This window comes from Aptenodytes forsteri, unplaced genomic scaffold, assembly GCF_000699145.1.
Source record: "Aptenodytes forsteri isolate BGI_AS27 unplaced genomic scaffold, ASM69914v1 Scaffold50, whole genome shotgun sequence".
Taxonomy (NCBI): Eukaryota; Metazoa; Chordata; class Aves; order Sphenisciformes; family Spheniscidae; genus Aptenodytes; species Aptenodytes forsteri.
In genome coordinates, this window is record NW_008795126.1 from 2,953,599 (window position 1) to 2,976,334 (window position 22,736).

At 35.6% G+C, this 22,736-nt stretch overlaps 1 protein-coding gene across 2 annotated transcripts in view; it reads right to left on the reverse strand.

Annotated features, from left to right (window-relative positions):
• The window catches only part of CDH13 (cadherin 13), a 550,600-nt gene that overhangs the window by 282,293 nt on the left and 245,571 nt on the right, over positions 1–22,736 (reverse strand). For both annotated transcript variants that reach the window (XM_009277294.1, XM_019471535.1), the window contains exon 5: positions 22,407–22,559. In XM_009277294.1, the coding sequence (XP_009275569.1) occupies positions 22,407–22,559 (153 nt within the window). The remainder of the gene's footprint in view (positions 1–22,406; positions 22,560–22,736) is intronic.

Sequence of the window (22,736 nt, forward strand, 5' to 3'; positions counted from 1 at the left end):
AAGAATTACACTTGTAAAAATTTTTCTACAAAAATATTGTAGAATTGTTTTATAACCATAAAAAATGAAAAATACTTGATCAAGTAGTTCTGAAGGTGAGGGAAGAAAGACGAAAAACAAATACCTGTTAATACAGCTAGTTTAGAATAGCAGAATTCCACTTCAATCATTAAGAAGTATTTCTGCTTTTTCATTAATAAAAGCAGAATGGCATATTTCATAACGTGTTATATTTTATTGGTGGTCCATTATGCCATCTTTTTGACAGCTACTTCCATTTATAGTGTTGTACAAAGTCATGTTAATATTCTACAATGTTGTAACAAATGAAAAAGCAGCAAACACTTTCCTTTCTCTAATAAGAGAACTTCTATTTTCAACAGCACTCAGAACCTCTGGACATGCCTTTCTTCCTAGTCAGACAACTTGATATTTTTCTAGAAATGGCTTGTTAAAGACATGCATCTTCTATGATGATCCATTACATTATTTAAGTCAAAGCTGAACTAAATTTTAGAGTAGAGAAAGAAATTCTAGAACATAAACTATACTGTAACTGTCCTGCTTTGGCATAAAATTGGATCTGCCTTTTGTGCCTTTAACATCTTAGGTATTTTTTTCCCCTCATGTGTATATAAACAAAAGCATTAATAATTAATTCCTCCCTGCAAGAATGGATGTTAAGTTGCACAGTATAATCAATCTCAGTATAATTTCAAATCTGCAGACTTAAAGCATCACCAGAATTCTTCTATTATCAATATCACTTTCCTTAGGTCTCCCCACAAGCTTCATAATGTGATCACAAAATTTTCATTTCAGCGGTCTCTACTGAGTTCCACCACTGCTGCTCCTAATACAAGATATTTGCAGCATTAATTTTACTGCCGCTGACAGAAATTTCTGTTTTATTAGGTGTTATTTTTCTATAGATTCTAACTACTGATCTCCTTACTTAAATTCCCAAAATACAATCCCTCAAACCCCCAACAATTACAAAATATTTCAGCTTCAATTGTTTATTGGGCTTTAACTAAGAGTTCTCTCACACATCTTATCCATATATTCTAAGAAATCAGAAGTGGACTTCTTATAATTGAGATTTTTTTGCTGATATTAGAGATGTTTACAAATACTTAGTGGAAAGCTCCGTTTCTCCCCTTCCATAGTAGCTGATTTGTTTCTACTGCAGCTTAGCTGCTCATATATACTGGTCCTAATCAACCCATATATGCTTTATTTGTTTACAAGAAGCATATTAAAAAAGACACAGTTTTCACTGGCTGTCCTGTCAGATGAGATTACAATCCAGAAGAAAGCCTGTATTATTCCCAAGAGATGGTTTACATGGTGGGGCCTATGGAAGTTAGTCATTCTACACACACCCAAAGCACAATTATAAATACATGGAGAGGCAGAGAGTGTAATTAGGACACGCTTTAATCAAAGTCTAATGCAGGTGGAATGAAACTGAGCCTCTCACCTTCAAATGAGGCTTTTAGAAATGTATCTATTACCATATAGACATCAACTCACTCTACAGAGGTCAGTTGTTTCATTACCCCATGTGTTGGATCCAGCATCATCCAGAGATTTGAAGTAAAACTGCCCTACTTTTTCTTTGAATTGAGCATACAGAAACTACTTGGAGCTCGACAAGGACAAAAGCTATCTTTTATTAGATGCACCTATGAGCCAGTAAAATGTCTCTCTTTATTTAAAAAAAAGAAAAAAAAAAAAAACAACCAAACCCAGATCTGCTGGTTGTGATAAATTAAACAAAAAGATTTGAGTACAAATCTACTCCCTGCCCACCATGTCCAGTTTTAGTACTCAGAGGAGGAGAACCTCATTGTACTTTTTGAACTATGACAGCTTTTTCACCTTGGTCTTTACTCACTTCTTTGGGTCAGTTCTTGGTGTTAAGCAAAATCATACAATGAAAGGACTTCCTAGCTTTAGGGAAATTTGCAAGTATATTTGTTATCAGTTTTTTTTCTGTTGCCTATATTAGATTATCGCCCTGCTGTGTGATAGTGTCTAAAGAAACAGCAGTATATCTCACTGGTGTTCTCTGAAAATTAAAATTCCTGATACCATGCTAATTAATTTCCACAGGGAAAACCGTTTACTTTAGCAAAAAGATTAATGAAAAATATAACACAAGACAGAATTCTGTTAGGCAGCTGCAATGCCAGATTTCCTCATTGGAATTGTTTTAAGTGACTATGCTATCTGTTACTGAAACATTCTGCCTTTTTCAGGCTATTTAGCTTTACAGAATAAAGGATTGAGGAAACTGCTGTCCCACAACAGTTAAAGATAATAGAAGAAAGTCTTAGCCTACATAAAACTGTTGAAAAGCAGTAATTTTACTGCATCACTTTCTCAGCAAAAGGAGCCTTTTCAAATACAGCATTATTTGTGCATCTATATATTTAGAATAACATTTACCTGTCTTGCATTAACCCGGTCATATCAAAATGCCTGATTTGTACATGGAACCATAGTTCTTGGAAACAAGCATTTCATATCGCTGCATTCATTATATTTGAACAGTTCTAAACAAGCCATGTGAAGGAAAAAATACATGAGGAAACAAAGAAAACCCCAACCAGCCCATTTATACTCCCATATATATGCAACCACTTCACTACGTTGTAGAAAAGAACCATCTGGAAAACTTCTGGGACAAGACAATTTCTTATTATCTTTACTGCAAAGTTCCTTATGCTTTTTAAGGTGAAATAATATATTTTTAGTATTCCAGTAATGTCAGACCTTTCTTCTATCTAAAGCTACAAACTCTTCTAATCACAAAGCTGACAACTTGCCACTTTATTGCTTGACTCATTGCTTTCCCATTGAATGCAAAGATACTATGTTTTAACCACAAATACATGTTCATGGCTCCATATGTTTATCAAAGTGTGGATGCTAAATTTCAAACTAGTCCTTGATCAGATTTAAATGCATTCCAGATCAAAGGGTAAAATAAGGGAGTTGTTACATTTCATGTCAGTCAAATGCCAAAACTTTGGAAACTCTGTAACAGACTGTATGGATAAGGGGAAGTTTAGACTAATTTCCAAACATGATAAAGAGAAATATTTCATTTTTAAAAAGTACTAGATCACATATATATACCTCCTGATGTGTTAACTAACATCAGCTGCTCAGCCTGAGGTCAAGACCATTCATCTTTCCCTAGATACACATAATTCCTGTTAATGTCAGAGAGAGTTTGGGCATGATCAGGGAGAAGAAGATAGTGTGATAGCTGCTAGTAAGTAACCACAAAACTAGATTTAAGAGGGATGTAAGTTCAGGTATCAGGCCATGGTATCTCCTGTAGTCAATCAGTTTTAAAGGTCTTGTATTAGAATACAGTATCGATGAAAAACTGAGTGCAAGAGAGAGAAAAACAGGAAGATTAATTGAATTAGAAGCTGACTGTATGACATTAGATGTTCCCAAGTGTTTCATAAAAATGCATTAAGCAATAAAGAACAAAACTAGAATTTGAAAACAGAAGTTCAGCAGCAGGAGCGGCGGAGAGCCCAAACAATTGATTTTTGGTGACCATCTGGTACCAGACTGACCCCATCCTTTCTGCAGTAAGGGTAACTCATGAGCCAGTGGCTATCCTCTGACTTAGTCAAAGCTTCCTAGAATGTCCCATTGACAGTGCCAGAATTAAAGTCACACTGCTTGTCCTTGAAACAATCCTGAAATAATCTTTGTTATCCAATAGAATAAAATGCTTGTATTGATCCAATATATAAGCTGGGAAAGCTCAAAATTTATGTTATCTTTCCTCCAAATAACAAAATTTACATCTGGCTTCTTAGAAAACAAATACTTTGCTGGGCTTCCTCAAGAAACACACTGATAATTTCTAACATCTTACAAAAAGATTTTAAAAGCAATATGACACAAACTTGTATTAAGTCATTCTATATAAGTTTTCATCTGAATTAAAAACTATCCATTCATTTGAGAGTTCATCATAATAAATATTGAAAAATTTATTAGGAGATAGGACTTAGACCAGTGGACTCCAATATATATTTTTATCTTCTGCACGTATTAAAGAAGCAACAACGGTGTTTTGCACCTCACACCATTCACACAGTTAGAGCACAATGCTAGTGTAAGCCATGACATAAGGAGCAGGTCTGGTGTGTTTCCAAAAGAAGTGCTCAAGTGAGAAGAAAAGATGAGTGATGGCTAAACAACTCGTAAGAGCTGAAGGTAAATAAGTGTTGACTAAGGGGAGAGCAATAAGCTGGGAAAGACCAACTTGTCAAAAGTTTCAATATAGGAATAGCTTGAATTTAATCCAATGGGAAGAAATACGGTGGGTAGAACACTGTGGTAGTGTGGTACAAGTACCTGGTAGTAGAGATAATAGCAGCTTCATTTGCAACGAACAGGAGGTACAAGGTATTTGTGCTGCAGAAAAGCTGGAAGACATGTTAAGACTGAAGACTAGGACTTGGATGAGGGATATAGTATGCAAGGAGCAAATCAGTTTGTAGTTATAATGGAGGAAGATCTGAAAGGCTTGGACACGGCAAGGGTACGTGGAGCAAGCAGAAAAGAGAGTCTGTTGGGTTGATTGGCAGGAGGATGGTTGGGTTGCCTATATTGACAGAAAAGGGGGAAGGTGCAATGATTATTTCTGAATCGGCAGCAAGACATCCAGGACGACATGTCAAACAGAAAGGTTTTGATATATAAAACTTCATCAAGAGAGAGGTCAGGATAGAGATGGAGCTGTCAGTGTATATCTAATTGGAAGCTACAGGAGCAGACAAGGGGTACGGAGACAGAAGAAGGTGAAGACAGCCCAGGGAAAATCCCACAGAAAGGAGGTTCATAGAAGAGATGCTGACAGAACAGCCAGAGAGAAGACACAATTAGAAAAAGATGGATTCATGAAAGATGAGGAAACTGGGATTTTATCAAAGTATGATGGACAATGTCAAAAATGGTATCCTTCTCTTAAGGTGAACTAGAATTTTCTTCTCCTATTTTACTAGCACTCTCGCAAAGTCATCCTTTCCTTAGCAAGGTGGTTGGAAACATCACATGTGACATTTACATTGTGATATAATGAACCAACCTAAACTTTGTCAAGCTTTTTAAAAATAAACACATTTCTACATGCCTACTCAAAACAAAAACTTTCAGTGATGTGAAAACCATTACAGTGCATTTCCCAAGTGCCAATATGAGGCACAGTAATTGAAAGCACCATTTAAATAACAATAATATGGATATGAAACATGTACCCGTAGTTTATAACAACATGATGTGCTCTATACCATTAACTTTTAATTAACTCCAATTTTGCCACAATTAAACTCAATTAGAGCAGAATGTCTGACATTGCAATTAGCTGTATATAAACACCCCAGTTGGTGTCACATTGAATTAATGTCTCCTGATGGTGGACTCTCTTTCCAAGGATAATGGATTTACCACCACCAGACTGTTAATTGGACCTGGCACCTCATGCGTTGTATGTATCTGAGACATAACACCAGAACTTAGTTTCCTGAACAACTGTGTTTGTCAGAGCTACACAAATGTCAAATGCAACTAGCCAAATTCTTTACTGCACAGTACATTCTGTAATCATTCCCATATAGAAAAGCTCTCACAAATTTGAACATACCATTTTTTACATCCCAAATTTTACATTCATTTTTCTACTCACTTGCTCATCAACAATGAAAATTATTATACAGCAAAAAAACACCGTAACGTATGTAGAAGAAATCATGTCTATTATTTAGCACCACATTTAATGCAATAAATCGTTGCTTGTTAGCAGAGTTTATTTTGAATCAACTACTTCTGCCCTCCTCCACAATAATAAAAGTTCAATCCTATCTCATGAACAGTCCTACTGAAATTATTGGGTTTTGGCTTAATGTATTACAGTCTCAATGGGACCACCGTAACGTATGTAGAAGAAATCATGTCTATTATTTAGCACCACATTTAATGCAATAAATCGTTGCTTGTTAGCAGAGTTTATTTTGAATGATCTATTTCTTCTGTCCTTTTCCATATTAAAAGTTCAATCCTATCTCATGAACAGTCCTACTGAAATTATTGGGTTTTGGCTTAATGTATTACAGTCTCAATGGGAAGCAGTTAGACAATGATTAGTCTTAGTTCAGTATCAGACTGTTGATGCAATTACGCTACCCCAAAGATAAATAATAAGACACCACCACCTATCACTTCATTGCCAACCTCACCACTGTTGAGCAATGCGTGCATGAGTTAAACCATTTGGCATTAGTCATAGAAAAAGTCAGCATTTACTACTAGTAAGTGCAATACTATCTGACTTAAAGCAGCAAATCTGTGAGATTAAGGTGACAGTAGTTAGCATAAGTAAAGAAGGAAAACTGATCCTAACACCTTTAAGAAAATGGTTATTTAAATCCTCTGAATTCCCTAACAACTGTTAGAAAAAAGTTACAACCAAATCTAACACAACAGACAAGTGAAACTGAAATACTGGCTTCGCAAGGGGAAAAAAAATGAACATTTACTTCCCTGCATATTTAACCCTAAAAAAGCTGTAGAAAAAAAAATTACATGAAGTCATATAAAATATAGAAAATTGAAAAATAATCTTCCACATCTTTTAAAGAGCTAAATCTTGTTTTGAGAGATTGTTAGTATCTCCAAATTTAACACTAAGGAGAGATTCTTAGTATCTCCAAATTTAACACTAAGTGAAATCAATGGTCAGCGGAGTTACTTAAATAGTAAGTGCTTTGGGGCTTTTGTATTTTGAAAATGATACATTTCAGCTCAAATTTGTAAAGAGCTTCTGGCTTCCTTTCCTACCATCCTAATTCCTCCATTTCATTCTTGTTTAGGATAAAGCAAATAGCCTGTGCAGAAGCTGGTAAATTTTGTATGCTACTCACACAGGACAAGTTTTGTGTTATGAAAATGAAAACACTCTCATTAATAAGCAGCTTTAATAAGTCTAGCTTACAATGGTGCTTATAAGCTTCATACACATGTCCTAGTGTTCTTTGTGAAAAGATAAAAGAAAATTCACCTGGTGGATATGATTTACCATAATTATATGCTTCTCAAAAGTTTTGGGATTCAGAGCAGAATGCATAATTGGTTCAAATCATACCTTTTACATTTGTCATAAGATACCATAATTTATGGTGCTGAATAGCAAAAATTAAAATTGAGTAGCTAATATCAGCACGTTAGCTTCTCACATAATCCAAATGAGGATATCAGCAGGAGCAAAGGATCCTTCAACATAGGTGCAGCTTTGAGTCACTACTGATGCTATATGAGGGGTACATCTACCAAATCACTAAAACTACTTTCTTTGCGGATTAGAATGTGCTCTCGATGTCTGCAGGGTAAGGTGATTAAAATGTGCATATTTTGCAAGAACTGCTGCGATCAAAAGGTCAGGTTCTGTGGTCATTTCCAATAGCATCAGAAAATTACATATACAGACTGAAAAGGATAAATAATGATGAAGGAGACAGAATAAGTGATGGAAATATGTTCAGAAAGACATTAATGAATATTCTAACAAAGCCCAGAACAAAACATAAGGAAGGAAAAAGGAGGAAGCCTCATAACAAGGTAGCAAAATACTGCCAGGATTAGGAATAAACATGCTCATAAAATTCTTGGCATTTTATCTGTCATCAGGGAAGGTTCTGGTTAAGTCTCAAATGCAAATGCGTATGCCTGAAGTATGCCCTGAGACTGCTACAGCAAAGCATGTATCAATATACTGTAAATACTAATTGAAATTGAATATCCAATGCCTACACTGTCATTTTAAATACTTTGAGCAGAATCTATTGGGAAAAAAAAATCATTATATGCTACTGATGGCATTTATTTGTAATAATTTTCACTGAATCACATCAGTATTTTCAAAAATCAATGGAATTTCGTCTGTAAGCTGAAAAACTGCAAAAAATATATCACATCTTTTCTGCTTACTAGTTGCTACTATTCCAAGAGTTTGATTTACAAACAGAAAAAAAAGGTTATTGAAAACAGTTTTTATTCACAATACAAACCTTTGTCAAAAGCCTGTAATCTGACTGCTACACTTTGGGGAAATGACTTGAAGCCTTTCTAAGAGATACAATTTTGCCTTTAATTGCAATTTTAATTCAGAATTCAACTAATCAATTCACTAATCCCACTCACTAGAATTTAGGAGACAACTTGCTTTTTATATTTCAGCCTGGGTAGATCAGTCAAAAATTGACATGGGAAATTATTTATATGCTTGCATCTACACATTCAAAGCATGTGGTAGAGGTAGTAAGCACAGCATTGATCAAAGCTACCAATAAAGAAATGGAGTGAAATTAAATGCAGATCCTCAAACACCTCAATTCCTTTAAAGCATTTTCTTTAATAAATACATTGCAAATATCAATGGCAAATAGGTTTAACAGGAGTTCAATAATCGGTATCATTAGATGACTTAGTACCTTAAAATTAATAGTGAATGTTAATTTTGCAATTTAAAACCTGACAAAATGCAGTGTGTTTTTCAAATTGATGCATTGTTAATATATTAAAGGTTACAAATGCAGTTACAGTCTACTGCTTCTGTATTGCCACATCGGTGTTCTGCAAAGCTGAATGACAAGCAAATTACAAGTTTGGAGAATCAGTTTGCTGGCTCTTAAAGCCCATAAACATAGCAGATTGTGCGTTAATTTACTGGTTTCATGTACGGCAGATCCACAATTCAATAAGGTCAGTGTCATTAGATATACCGTGCAGAGCATAGCAAATACACAGCACAAATTTTCATATCCCAAGATTTGAACTTGGAAACACTTTAGGCCTGACAAGTACCAAAATGGCTGTTTTTTCTCCAAGTCTCTATTGGAAGCTCTAGGTTTCTGACTGAGACAAAGATTGCAGCCCTCTCTGAGGAAAAACTCCACTTGCTGGGAATAAGGCCTTCAGACCTGTGAATCCCAAGACTGTTGAACGAAACTTGGTCTCTCTGTATACAGTCGGGGATAGTTGTCACTGATCACGGGGAAACTAGAAGCTCATATAAAATGGCTAGTCAGTAGGGTATTCTTCCATATCAAATGTTTTCCTTCCTCTTTAGAGGAGAAAATATAAAATACAGTAAAGTTGCATAGCATTCACAGAATAAATGTTATTTTTATAACAATGTCTTTACTCCTTTTTGGTGCTCTCCCTAGGTTTCCCTAGCAGCAAGGAAAAAATTAAAGTTTTTGACAAATTGTTTCAGAAAACAAGAAAAATTGGTAGTTTAAAACTGTCATGATTTTCCTCCCTCTTAGTAATTTCTAAGTAGTAAATCATAATCCTGTTATTTAACTCTATTAAATCTTCTAAAGCTAACGGAAATATAACAGCAGCACATTGCTTCCTTTGTTCCCATCCACAAATAAAATCTGCAATCTGTATTCATATCACCTGTGTATTATGTATAAATAATACATTTAAGAAATATATATAACAACAGAGCCTTAAATAGATAATAGGTATTTTCAATGCATTGCATTCAGATATCTGAATTACCATTATGTAAAATAAATACTTAAGAATAATGTCAGAGCAGAGGTTGGGAAGAATTCTGTAAAGTTGAACTATCTCTATTTTGCGAATTTAAACTGCAAATACAACTGCATAGCAGGTTACACTACATAATACATGCGCTAATGACAAAAACAAGAAGAAATTATAATTAATATTTCTCCAGTCCTCTCATGCATATAACTGTTTCAGATAGAGGTTTTCTGGCTCCATACCACCTTCTCCAATATTTTACCCATGTGATTTCCCACTCAGAAGCCTTCAGTCCCAACTGGACTGTTTTATGATCCTCTACATTTTAGTGCGGGACTTTAGGAGAGACCAAAGCACATTTACCAGCCCCTGCTCCTGCTGCCAGCAGCCTAATAAGTTTAGACAAAATATTTTGAATATGATAGAAATTCTCTCGGAGAAAAAAATGTCCTTATGGTGTAACTTCAAAAGGGTCAGGATTACAGTTAATGTATCTGTCCTCGCAAACTTTTAGTCACACACCTGCACAACGAGTTTTACCAGTAGCTACTGAGACCTGTTCTATCTTCTGAAGAAAAATTACAAGCAAAGCCCCTCAAAAGAAAAAGATCCATCATATGAGTCTAAACATACGGTGTTTTACATGAATTGATATAAACAAATTATCTGTTGAAAAATCTTAAACTAAAGTCACATCTCTTGTTAATGAGCTACTACAAAATAAAAAATAAATCAAGACGTTCAACATAAATATAGTTTCATTTTAAGGAATATGTCTAATTAGGAAATAATTAGTAATGACCTGAGTAAACCAGGACAAATACAGTAAGACTTGTATCATTTACATGTTAACAAAATTATGCCAAGCAAAATTCGCATAATATTAGAAGTCTCTTCACACAATGCTAAGTATTTATAACTGTAGTCCCCTACACCCCTCTCACTCATTTGCTCTTATGCATTGAAAAAGATCTAAAGAAGGAAAAATGTGAAGACAGAAGAATCACTTGTTTCCATGAATATTTTCACCACAAAAGACTAATAAAGGGAAAAATGGAGATTCTCACAGCTCTGCTTGCGATATGTGGTGTTGCCAACTCTTACATTTTTATGAGCTTCATCACAGTTAGCAGTTTTATTGAAGTTCCACCTATCAAGTCCTGTCATATTTTCATTTTAAAGAGATAAATAAATAACTGCCAAAAAGAACTCAAAAGTTCAGATGTGGATCAAAAAAATCTCAGAAGCCAGATTAAAAGGAACTCAATGCATCAAACTCTCATGCAAGTTTTGGGGCTCTGACATATTTTAAATTCTTGGAACAGGTAACATTTCAGATGGTGAGAGTAGGACACCTAAGGTTCAGCGCGACTGAAGTCTCCACAAATAACTGAGAAATACTGTAATTAAGAAATAATGGTAGTGCACTAGCGATTTCATGCTGCCAAGCATGGATACAGGATTTCCATTTGACTGCAATAGAAGCGAGATTTGAATGGAATAGACAAAGTAGTTGTATATAAATCTGTTAGGATATGCTAAGGTTTATGATATCATACATTTGTGTTTATGCACTGACACATACTTTTGGACATGTTTGTAGGTTTTTAATCAAAGTATAGCAGAAAAGCAACCTGCATGCACACACATATGCAACAGACAGAAGTGCAGCTGTATTTTTGAAGTGGATTAGTACATGAATTAGTCTCTTATTGTTTGATTGGTAAATGGTATCACTCGGAACTATAGTCACAAAACATGCCTTTTCTTACATTTTATTTCTTGTAAACACTACAGAGTTCACCTGTGATGCAAGAGGAGAATGGATGCTATTTATGCTCATGCAGCATCAGTCAATTTGTTAACTGAGATCCAGCTGTAGGGCCAAATTATGCTGCTAGCTATACCCATGGCACACTCCTCAAGAATAGTTAATTGCCATCAATGTAAAAGAGAGACAGCTGATATATTTCAGGGTGGGGGGAGATGACACACAAACAGTTCTAATTTCAGTTCCAGAGATCAAAATATAAAATTTTACTATCACCCACCCACAACCGGTCATCTGTCTTATCTGTGGTCCTGAGAAACAGATGAATCCTACAATGGACTTAAAATATAGCAGTCAAAAAGCTTTGAAGATGACACAGGCAAGTGGATCCTGGACTCCAATTTTTTTTTTTTTTTTAATAATTTCTTTTTACAACACACAATAATTTTTTTATCATTTCAATAATGGAAACTTCATGGTCCATTCTGCCATTTTTCCTCAAAGTCTCTAACAGACATCTAAAAAATACATAACAATGAACATGCCACAGTAGGGGCCCTATGAAATTATTGCATCATATTAGGGTTCCTAAGCCTCGGGTGCAAGAAAGAGCAGATGCAGAAAGATTGGATTTTGGAAAGATAACTTAACTGCACATTCAACTGGACCATGATATTTAAATGATGAGATTTGTTGTAGCCTAATTCCCTCTAATGATGTTAGAGAAACATGCACAATGGAACACAGGATCCACAAACCGAATCACTGAAGCACGCTTATTTCTTAATTTTATACAAATTCTTTTCACACATTTTGCAAAAATATCATGCCGCTCCACATTAATTAAAACTTAGCTCTGCATAAAAATTACAAGCCTGTTTAGTGTTTTTGCTGCAACCATATGCATATAGAGCTTTAAAATTATGGCCTATTATCCTACAATAATTTTACGGAGATCAAGTATTAAAACTGCAGTTCTGAAGTCACAGAACTAATTATTATAATCAAGGTGATCTATTATACAGCTCTCTTTTTGAGGCTGACCACTTTTGAGCAGACCACAATTCCAGTGTTGACAGAATTAAGTATTAGAATTACTTTTAATAAACTAAATGCTAGGAATTTCCAGCCAACCATATACTTCTTAATTTAATATGGATAATTTGATGGAAGAGATACACAGTCTAAAAGGCATTAAAGTTGAAACAAAACTCATTTTTCCACCAAAATTTCTGAGCATGACATCTTAACTACCTAGGCTGTTTCACCAAAATTGGAGAAAAGATAGGGTCATGTAGTAAGTAATCCAAAGTCAAGGGTTTCCAGAACACAGGTTTCTAAGGGGATTTACTTATGAACACAGCAGATTAGAATGGATAAAGAGGTACAGCTTTTGCAAAGACAGTGGAAAGGTTCTATACAATAACAAAACAAACATGCTTAGATGATGGTTATGCATACCCCTAGCAACACTATTTATAAATAGCATAAAACAGGTCAGTATGTTTGCATAAGGAAATGCAGAGAGTGTAGGAAAAGTGTAAGTGAATGACATAAAACATCAAGACAGACAGGGGGAGTAGAAAGGTTATGGAATGAAGTTAAAAGTGCAAGGGAAAAAAAGATGCGAGAAGGTGGAAAATGAAAAGATTGCAGGAGAGGATAAGATAGGTAATACGATTTTCTTAAGGTACGTAAAGAATAAGAGGTCAGAAAGGAGGCAGCAGGTCCTCTAGCTGCAGAAAGGAAATTATTGACCAAAAAAAATAATGAATTCATTGCCTTAGTTCTCAAAAAAAAAAAAAAGAATAAGAAATAGTTATTACAGACCACTCTTCAGTTTTCATTAAAAAAAAGAAGCCATAGATTGTTATGGACCCACATTTGCAAGATGAAGAAATAGCCATAGAAATCAAGGTCTTGCCAGCAATTGGAACGCTAAGATTCTGAATTTTGACCAAATACCTAAATAAGACAGACTTCTTTCTTTATTGGGAGGAACAAGAGAGAGAGAGATTTGAGCAACCAAACTTCAAAAATTTCTGTATTATATTCTGAATGTTACTAACGGACTAGGAAAAGCTTAAAGTACTGTTGCAAAATAACAAGCAAGGCCAGACTTTAAAGACTGATGTGAGCTACAGGAAAGGTACTCTATTTCAAAATACACACTGCAACGTTTTTGCATGCTTAGCAAAGGATCAAGAAGCTCAGAACTTGTGCACTTTTTCCAGAAAAAAACAAACCAAACAAAAACCGTATACCTAATAAGAGATGAAACAGGACCCTCCTTGGCATTCATAAAGACAAGATTAACAGTTTCTACTTAATCTAAGGTTAGTTGGCAGAATGCCAATGTATCAAAGCAGGTTCAGGAAAAGTTTTTGAGCAGAAAAAGATTTCCTAACCAAGTTGTTTGAGTCACACACAAAAAAAAAAAAAAAAAGATGTTCCCATCTTTGCTCTAAACTACTATGAAGCACCTTCTCATACATGAGCTAATCGGGCACATCTAAGTACACAGCAGACAAAAAAACGTGACAAATTGTACAGAACTGGGATACACAAAGTAGCAGGTACTACAGACCTAAGGTATAGGAGCTCACCTAGTCTTTCCCTCCTCTCCATTCAGACCTGACATGCCCTTGCTAGAGAGGCATAACACATCAGCAGTCTCTGTGAAACTGCTGTCATGTCCATCGCTGCATAAGGCTGGGAACAATTACCAATGTTTGCAAGGCAAGACCCCTTCCTTTCACTGTAGGAAAACAAAGTCTGGGGAAAGGGCGAAGTGTCTTCCTAGGTATTTACGCTGCACCTAGAACAGGGAGCCTTCAGCAAGATATTTTGAGGGTTGCTATAATACAAATAGACAAGGAAAAGAAACAAACTAACTGATGATGCTAAAGACTGAAGAAGTATCACGATGACAGTTAAATGCCTTAAAATGCAATTAATATGTAATAGCAAAAGTAGTTTCACAGACTATTAACATAATATGACAAAAATGTTATTAGTCTCCTCTTGTTTTACTGAAAACCGTTATTCTTTCCAGGAGTGGTGTTCTATTAGATAATAATAATAATAAACCCCAAACAAACAAAACAACCATGAAACCAAATTTTGTGTCATTTGTTACTGTCTCAGTAAACTCCAATTTTTCTTTATTTCTTACTGCTGTGCATTTCCACCTCCCACTCTTCAATGAGAAAATAGTAATTTTGCCTGGTGTTTGGAGTTTGGGTTATTTTTAGCATGGAAATCCAAGCCCACTACCTTGTCTTGACAGTTATAGGTTATAAGCAAACCTTTGCTGATTTTTCCCTTTAATGAAACTTCACTCTGTTCCTCCTACAAATGACATGACAGTGCTGTTGAACAGCAGGAATGTCAAAGCCATGCAAGCCGTTAGATCTAAGAATAAAGCATATGCCCTCCAACAAAACTAACTGTTGACTTTTGTATGCTTTCCACATAAATGATATGAGGATGCTAGTGGCTTCTGAAATGAATCACAGTACCCTGCTGATATCTCATACCATTAAGATCTACACTATGTATTGAATAGACTATTTACAGTAAAAATGAACAAGATATGGTAAATTAGAAAGTTTATATAAAGTAGATATCTTGTTCCCCCAAGACAAAATGGGAAAATATACATAAAAATAACATGAATTTTAACTTCATTTCCTGTCAGGTTTTCTTTTTATCCCATAAACCAACCTTGGGAGAAAGAGAGAGATCTCCAGTAGCTGGAAATCCCATTTATATCCCAGCTGTGCAAGCAATTATTTAAATCATACTTTTAAGAAACGTGACTGTGTAAAATTTATATGCTCAAATATTTGATTTATGCACACAGTTATGGTGACCACCTTGTTTTTGACCTTCGTAAACAATCAATGCCAAAAAGTTCCCCGTGAATTCAGGAGTCTGCCTATACAGATCTCATCGAAGGATCTAGACTTTTGCTTCTGCTGGGTTTGTTCCTGTTGTTGCATTTCCGCTTCCAGGTTTGGTGAAATATCTCTTAATACTTAATCTTGTCATTTCATAATCTCGATGGAAAAAAAAAAAGATTAAAGACATACTAATTGTCTTTTAACAAACAATACCTGTTTTTCTCCAATTTATGGCATCTTAAAAAAATGCCTTCTATGTCTAAATCCATTTGTTACAGAAGAACAGGAAGCAACAATTTTTTGACTAATCCATAACTCCTGGTTTTTAGATAAAAACTGGGTTTTTTAGGTTGACAGATTCATTTACTTCACCCTTTCCCCATACAAGTAAAAGCAGTGCTAAGTCGTGAACAATCATGTCAGAATCAGTTCAGTACCAAGCTGGTATTGTCAGAACAAAGAACAAGTTTCCATAAGATTCACAGTGTCTTCCATAACATAATGCTATTTTATGGACAGAATGCTTTATTGGAGATTATAGGCACCAACAGTTGCTTGTTAATGAGAGACAGAGATATACAGAGCCTCATATCAAGCACCTTAAATCCATTCAAGGCATCTCAGCCAGGCTATGCTGAGAAGTTACACTGGAATAAAGGTGTTGCTGAGGGATGAGATTTGTATAACCGATGGAGCTCTCTATCAGTAACAGAACTTGCCTGGTCACGTGCACACTATATCAACCTAACACCCCATCAACAGCAGTGAAACTTAGCTGCTCCAAAACTTTTGGCCGCAGTGAAACTTTCAGAAAGGAGTGTAATGACAGAGTAAGGTTACCGCCAGAGCAGACTATCTGAGCTTCCTGCATTCTGCATCTTCAAGACTTGTTGAAGTAGAAGGTATTCTGATATAAAGGTAGAGCTGATTTCCTCTTCCTATATGAAAATGCCTATATTGGAATAATACCAGTATAACAGAGTTTCAACTGTGAATTGACCAATTTCTGATGCTAAGCCTGATGCTGTGCTAACATATGTTTATAGAAATTACAGTCTGTGACTATTATATGAACAGGAGTGCAACTGCTGAGGCATAAGTCTCTGTGCTACATTAAGATTATTATGCCTACCTCAGGATACGGAGCAGCCTGCAGTTCCTTCATGTGCAGCCATGACAGAGGGAATTCAATGTTTTTTCAAGAGGCTGCCCATGTTTTTCTGAGATCCTACCTATAGCAATTCATTATTTTAGCATTCATAGTGATGAATTTTCCTCTTTTGCATACGCATCACCATCAGCTTGCTTACTCAAAAGTCCATGTAGGGATAAGCTAAATTTCAAGTAATGCTGCCAGACAACAACCTAATGGCACTTTCTCAGTCAGTGTTAATTTCTCTCTCTGTAGTCAAAATATGAAATTAATTCAAAACAGTACTCTCTGAATTTACCTGTTGCCCCAACATGTGAACACATTAATGAATATATATGTAAACATATCAATATAAAGAAAAAAAAACATATAAAGTATCTCATGTACTCTCTACATGTACATGTGTAACACAAGCTACAGAGATCTTTTTCACTGCCAGAATTTTCAGCTGTATGTCAGTTGATCTAACTACAGCTCATTTATATAAATAAATTTCTAGCTTATTAATAATCATATCCAATAGCTGCACAAGAACTCTTTTTTTTTTTCAGTGAAATATTCTTCCTTTTCTCCTTGCTGAATAATCAGGATTCCTCCCTGAAAGTTTGTACTCTGCCATTATTCCAAGTTTTTTTGATGTAACAGACGCAGTTTGGGAACACCAATATTTTAACAGGTTTTCTATGTGTATTACTGATGTTTTAATTAAATCAAGCACATTTTACTGAAATTTACATCTCTATAAGACCAAACCTCTCCTCCCATTGAAGGCCGAGTGCCTTCTTTTTTTTCCAGGATATTAGTAGGAGATGACTGAGGTCTGACATTCCCCATCAACTCGCTTCAGCTCAAGACAGAGCAGATCACTTACACTTCAGACAATTCTGCCAGTGAAGATCACCAAGATTAAAATACAGTTTAGACCAGCCTTGAAGTTAGAAGCAAGTTCATGGCTTTCCTTCTCAAAGAGAAGCATGCTTCTGTGTGCTGTCTATATATCTCCACAGTGCATATTGCAGAGATTCAGTACCAGGGTATGATAAATCATGCTGAAAAGGATGTGGCTGCACTAAAATGGACTTACACAGAAGACACATTCGTTCTGTACGGGACATGTTACAGCTGTTCACTTCTAGTTTTTTTGCTACAGTAATACTTTCAGTATCTGCAAAAATGGATTCAAGTACTTAAAAATCTTTCTCACAAAATACTCCTTGGCAGCTGACCAAGCTAGTTTTCCTCATGATTGTGAAACTTTTCCATTATTTGTTCCATATTAAACACAGAAAGAGAGTCCATTAGGACTGCAGCATTGCCCTAAATGTTTGGCTCAGTCACAGAAACAAGTCTCATGTCACCTAAATTGAAGCAGTCCACACTAGAGATTTGGTTGCTGTTGATTGGTCTGAATTCTTTAGCTTGTTCTCACTCTACTTCTTATCCAACATATAGAAACAGTACTACACAGAGCGAATAGTCCTAATTTGCTTTGCAGTCCTTTTAACGTAAGTTTTCTAAATATCTCAGTCTGTCACTACCAGTTGCAAGGCATCCTTTCACAGAAGTGTGATCTGTCATTATAAAAAACGCCGAAAGCTGATTTCACACCTCTGCTTGTTAAGTATTTTCTAAAGCAACTAAAACTTTTTACTTAAAAAATAATTAAAACTAACTCTTCCTTAACAGTTCAAATTGCCTAGGTAAATTTGGTTACAGCTCTAATTTGCACACCGTCGCTGAATAGTTTTATCAAGCTTCTTCATTTCATGCTTGCAAAGGATCACTTTCTGATTATTTCTCTTCCAGACATATTTACACTTGGCAAGCAGTTATGAAAAAGCCCATCAACGATGGCAACATCCTTTAAAATCTTGAGACCTGATTGAAAGCCCCCCATTGACTGGTTGGCAGTTTACCAGTGATGCTTAAGAGGCTACAGAACTGGATTTTACTGCTGCAGGGATTACAAGCAGTGATAGGTGATGGGAAACAAGTTTATACAACTTCAGGCTTTGTCCTGTATCCAAGGAATGCCTAACCAAAATCTTATGCATTAACTGTAAAAAGTTAATGGAATATTGTTCCCATTTCTTCTGAGCCTACCTAACTGAGTAAAGAACAAAACATAATTCTTTAACTTTGCAATTTTTGTCATCTTGGTCATGGTAATCAGTATATGCAACTCTTCCTGCTTGTACTTGCATGAAGGCATTCTGCCTACGAATACATTATCTATGTAAATGTGAGGCTTTGAAAATGAGCTTAATGTTTTGAATTAACAGATTACCCCATAACCACTGTTTTTCAGCCAGTATATTCACTGGCCCTCTATTGGAACCTTTGTTTCCCAATTCACTCGTCTTTTATCAACACCTAGCACAACTAGACTTCCAAATTCATTGGAATCCTTTAGTTCTGTTATTGCAGCTCTTTTTAGAAGCACTTGATTCTTTCAATTTTTTTGCTAAAAGATGCAACTGAAAAGTCACTAGTATTTCTGCTCTGCTGGAATCAGGAAAGACTACGGATCTGAAGTGAACTCAGAATTGTGTAGATTATTGGCAATTTTTGGATGGTGTGTACCACACGGATTTGGACTAGAAAATCCATCTTAAGTCTCCCCACCAAGTTCCTTATCCATTTTTACACATCTGCATTTTTCAATACTACATAAATAAATGATTTGCCATTGTCTGAAATTTCCAACTAGTCGTATTTATTCAAATCTTGACAGAAAACCAAAGATACTATTTTTGAGAGCATATTTGTACAACTAAACACCTTTTGTTCCCACTAAATAGGGGCTCTAGGCTACCTACTTATCTCACCAACCCAGCAACAATTCAATAATATGCCCATATTCTGCTTAAGCCCTTTCTTCAGAGCATCATTTAGTAGTTTCATCAACAGGCTGTTAGCAAGCTCCAAAATAAAACCATTCAATGTAAATCCACTGGTTTATTCTGATCCAGAGAATTCCTATCAGGATGCTCTTTATCAGACCTCTTTAGAAGAAAAAAGGAATTACTACACACTTTTCTAAAACAGTCTTTCTTTGCTGGGCATAACAACATCCTTACATCCTCCTGCTCTTCTTCATAAACAGCTTTCACTTAAAACTGAAGCTAACTGACATTCTTGACCTTTAAGGAGGCACCCCACAAAGTTACAGTGAAAAACACACCAGAAGCACCTACCTTTTTCCATTGGCAAACACGATTTCATTAGCAGAGTTCCATACACGAGAAGAAAAATAATTACTAATGGCTAATTTCAATGTAGTGGCTTTTGGACTTTGCTGTCTCACCCAGCCTCCTCTGGCACAGTTTCATTTTCTCAATAGAAATCATCACATTTTCAAATGTGCAGGGGATTAGGTCAGAATTACTATGACAATTAATCACCCTGACATTAATATTTTGGTGGAATTTCGCATACTTGTCCATTTTTGAACAATTTAACTGATTTCATAAAAAATAAACTCATAAATCAATTGGATAAATAAGTCTGTTTCAGGGGGGTGGGTATAAATAATGTAGCTGCCTTACATTCCTCTTGCCAGCTTGAGTTTCTTTTGCTAACAAATAGAATCTGAACTCATCTGAAAACACAACTGCCATGCAACTGGGCTGCACCAAATAGACTGGCAGGCCCTGACCCTCAGACAGACTTTTTCACTCTATTTTAAAATATTTTCTGCCTTTTAGTAAAAAAAAAATATTTAAAAATAAATAATAGAAAGAGAGGATTAACTCAGACAATCAACAGTTGTCTGAGTAGAATTCAGTACTCCTTTAATTTAATCATGTTTCTCTTGTAATGAATATATGGAAACCCTTCTACAGGCTTTTCAGTATTCCTCCAGGAGAAAGAGGGCAGCAAAAAGCAGAATTTCAAACATTCAATGAAAGAAACAACAACAATTTTTTAAAATAAATATTCTTAGCTAATTTAAAACATTTTGAGATACATGGATGGTAAAATCTGCAAAGTTCTATGAAATACTGTGATCGCCAAAGCTCTATTTTGTGCCCTATTAATTTTTTTTTAATTCTCATCCCTTGAGTATATATGCACTAAGCATAGAAAAAAAACAGTGCTCATGCACAGCAGCCTTCTGTGTAGCTGGAAGGATTCAAACAGATCTCATCTTTTTATCCTTGCCCCACCACTGATTATATACTTGATGATATGATAGCTTGCAAAGAACTTGTATTTTTTCATGGAGATCTATTCTTTCCGTGTTTGCCCTTTGCTTTGAACTTTTTCTTTCAGGACATCAATACTGGGCAGGGGGAGCTCAAACAAAAACAGAAAGCAAAAACACTTGTGAGAGAAATTTAAGGGTCTTTCAGGTAATTCATCTTTCGGTGTACCAAGGAAATCAGGGAGAAAATCCTGCTGCCTTCCTGACACCATGATACATCTTTATTGGAAAACAATGGGCTGGATTCAAAGACAGACTAATCAAGTTTAGGGTTCTCCTACAGAACTTTTCAACTACATTTTGCACAACAGGATGCCAGTGAGCATGCTGAGCAGAGTGCTATATAACAGGTTAGAAAGCACTACAGCCTATTAGGATATACATTTGCATTGCTCTGGATAATCTACTACACTGCATTATTTGTATATAATTTGCATTGCTTCAAAAAGGCTCCTCTAGGGAAATGTTTTTGTCTTAATTTAAGTGTATACTTTGCCAGATCAGATAGGAGGGCCATTTGTGGTTTGATGCATTAGGTTGAAAAGACTACTAAGATTTCCCAGTAAAAAAATATTCAAGGCTTATACTGAACACATTAAAGTGGAAAGCCACTGATAAAATAAGAAACAGCTGGTAAATGAAGATGAGGAACAGTGTTAAAAAGAGAAACTGCAACGTTTTTCTTTTAAGAAGGACATCAGTAACTACCATAAATCCTATGCGAGTGGTTAACATATATTTCACTGTAGACCCGGATGAGAAATAGATGTTTAAGTGTTGAAAACCAACATACGGTAAATTTTAGCAGTGCTGTTTGAGCAAGTATGACTAGTCATCTAACTGGCAAACTCTTCCAGAGGAAGAGAGAAACAGCATTGAAAGTACAAGTATTGATTACTACATGGCAGCAGACATGACAAAGAGATCAGGGATGGCAGTCAGAACTGTCACCAGAGCCTGTGCCCCACAGGGGCTGGAGTACCACACGCTCCTGGCTGCATGAGGATACAGAGGTCAGTCCCCCACGCTGTGGCAGAAGTGGCAACATGCAAATGTACTAACCATTTTGCATTTTGAATTATGCTGCTCATCTGTATCAAAGTGGCCAGACGCAATTTATCTGACTGCCCATTTCAAGAGCTAGATAGAAAACATGAATTGACAGATCCTCTATTTATACTATACATTTCAGGACATTGCGGTACAGTTATTTTACAGATTTCAGAGCTCATCTGTTAGAATTTCAATGGGGAGAAACATAGCATTTATTGACAAGGAACGAAATCTTTAGTAAAAATCTTTGTAGGAGACATACATCTGACAGAGATGTATCTGCTAACATTTTCATATTAACAGAATCTTCTTTATCTCTATTAAAAGATACCTATTACTAAAAATGGAGTTGAATAGTATATTCCACTGACAGCTTGGCAATAAAAAAGTATAGCCATGTGGTACCTTAGTGGCAACTTCCTGAAAAGATCTCCTTTTGTCCAAACATAATTTTGTATTTACAAATCAAATGCATACACAATGTTCAGATAGTATTCCTACTAAAGATAAATGACAGAAGTTGCATGCAGAAAGCAGAGTTCCAATTGCATGTAAAATTAAACACATGTACTATTTCCAAAGGACAAACGGTTCTTCTGGAAATTTTATAGGACAGTAGCCGCAATTTAGTTTTCAATAACTGTAGCCGTTTCAAAAGCAAATACACATTCAAAATATATATGTTATCAACATAGAGGCAGAGATCCTATTGCTATGAGTACTCACCTCATAATTGGCAATTGCTTCTCTATCAAGGGCTCGGGTCACGGAGACATCCCCACTGATCTCATTGATTCTAAAAATTCCTTTTGGGTCTTGATCTACTCCCTTACCAGAGAGTCGAAACTTTGCTCCCTCTGTCCCTTCACTGCTGATGACCTGCATTGGTAGAAAACAAGAAGTTACAGGCCATATTATAAAAACGTTTAAAATCATTCTATAACCACATAAGCCATTTTGATCTTTTACCTAATGTCTGAGGTATATTCCCTGCCAATAATATATAACGATAAAATATGGCTCATGGTAATATATAACTATAAAACATGTTTTCAA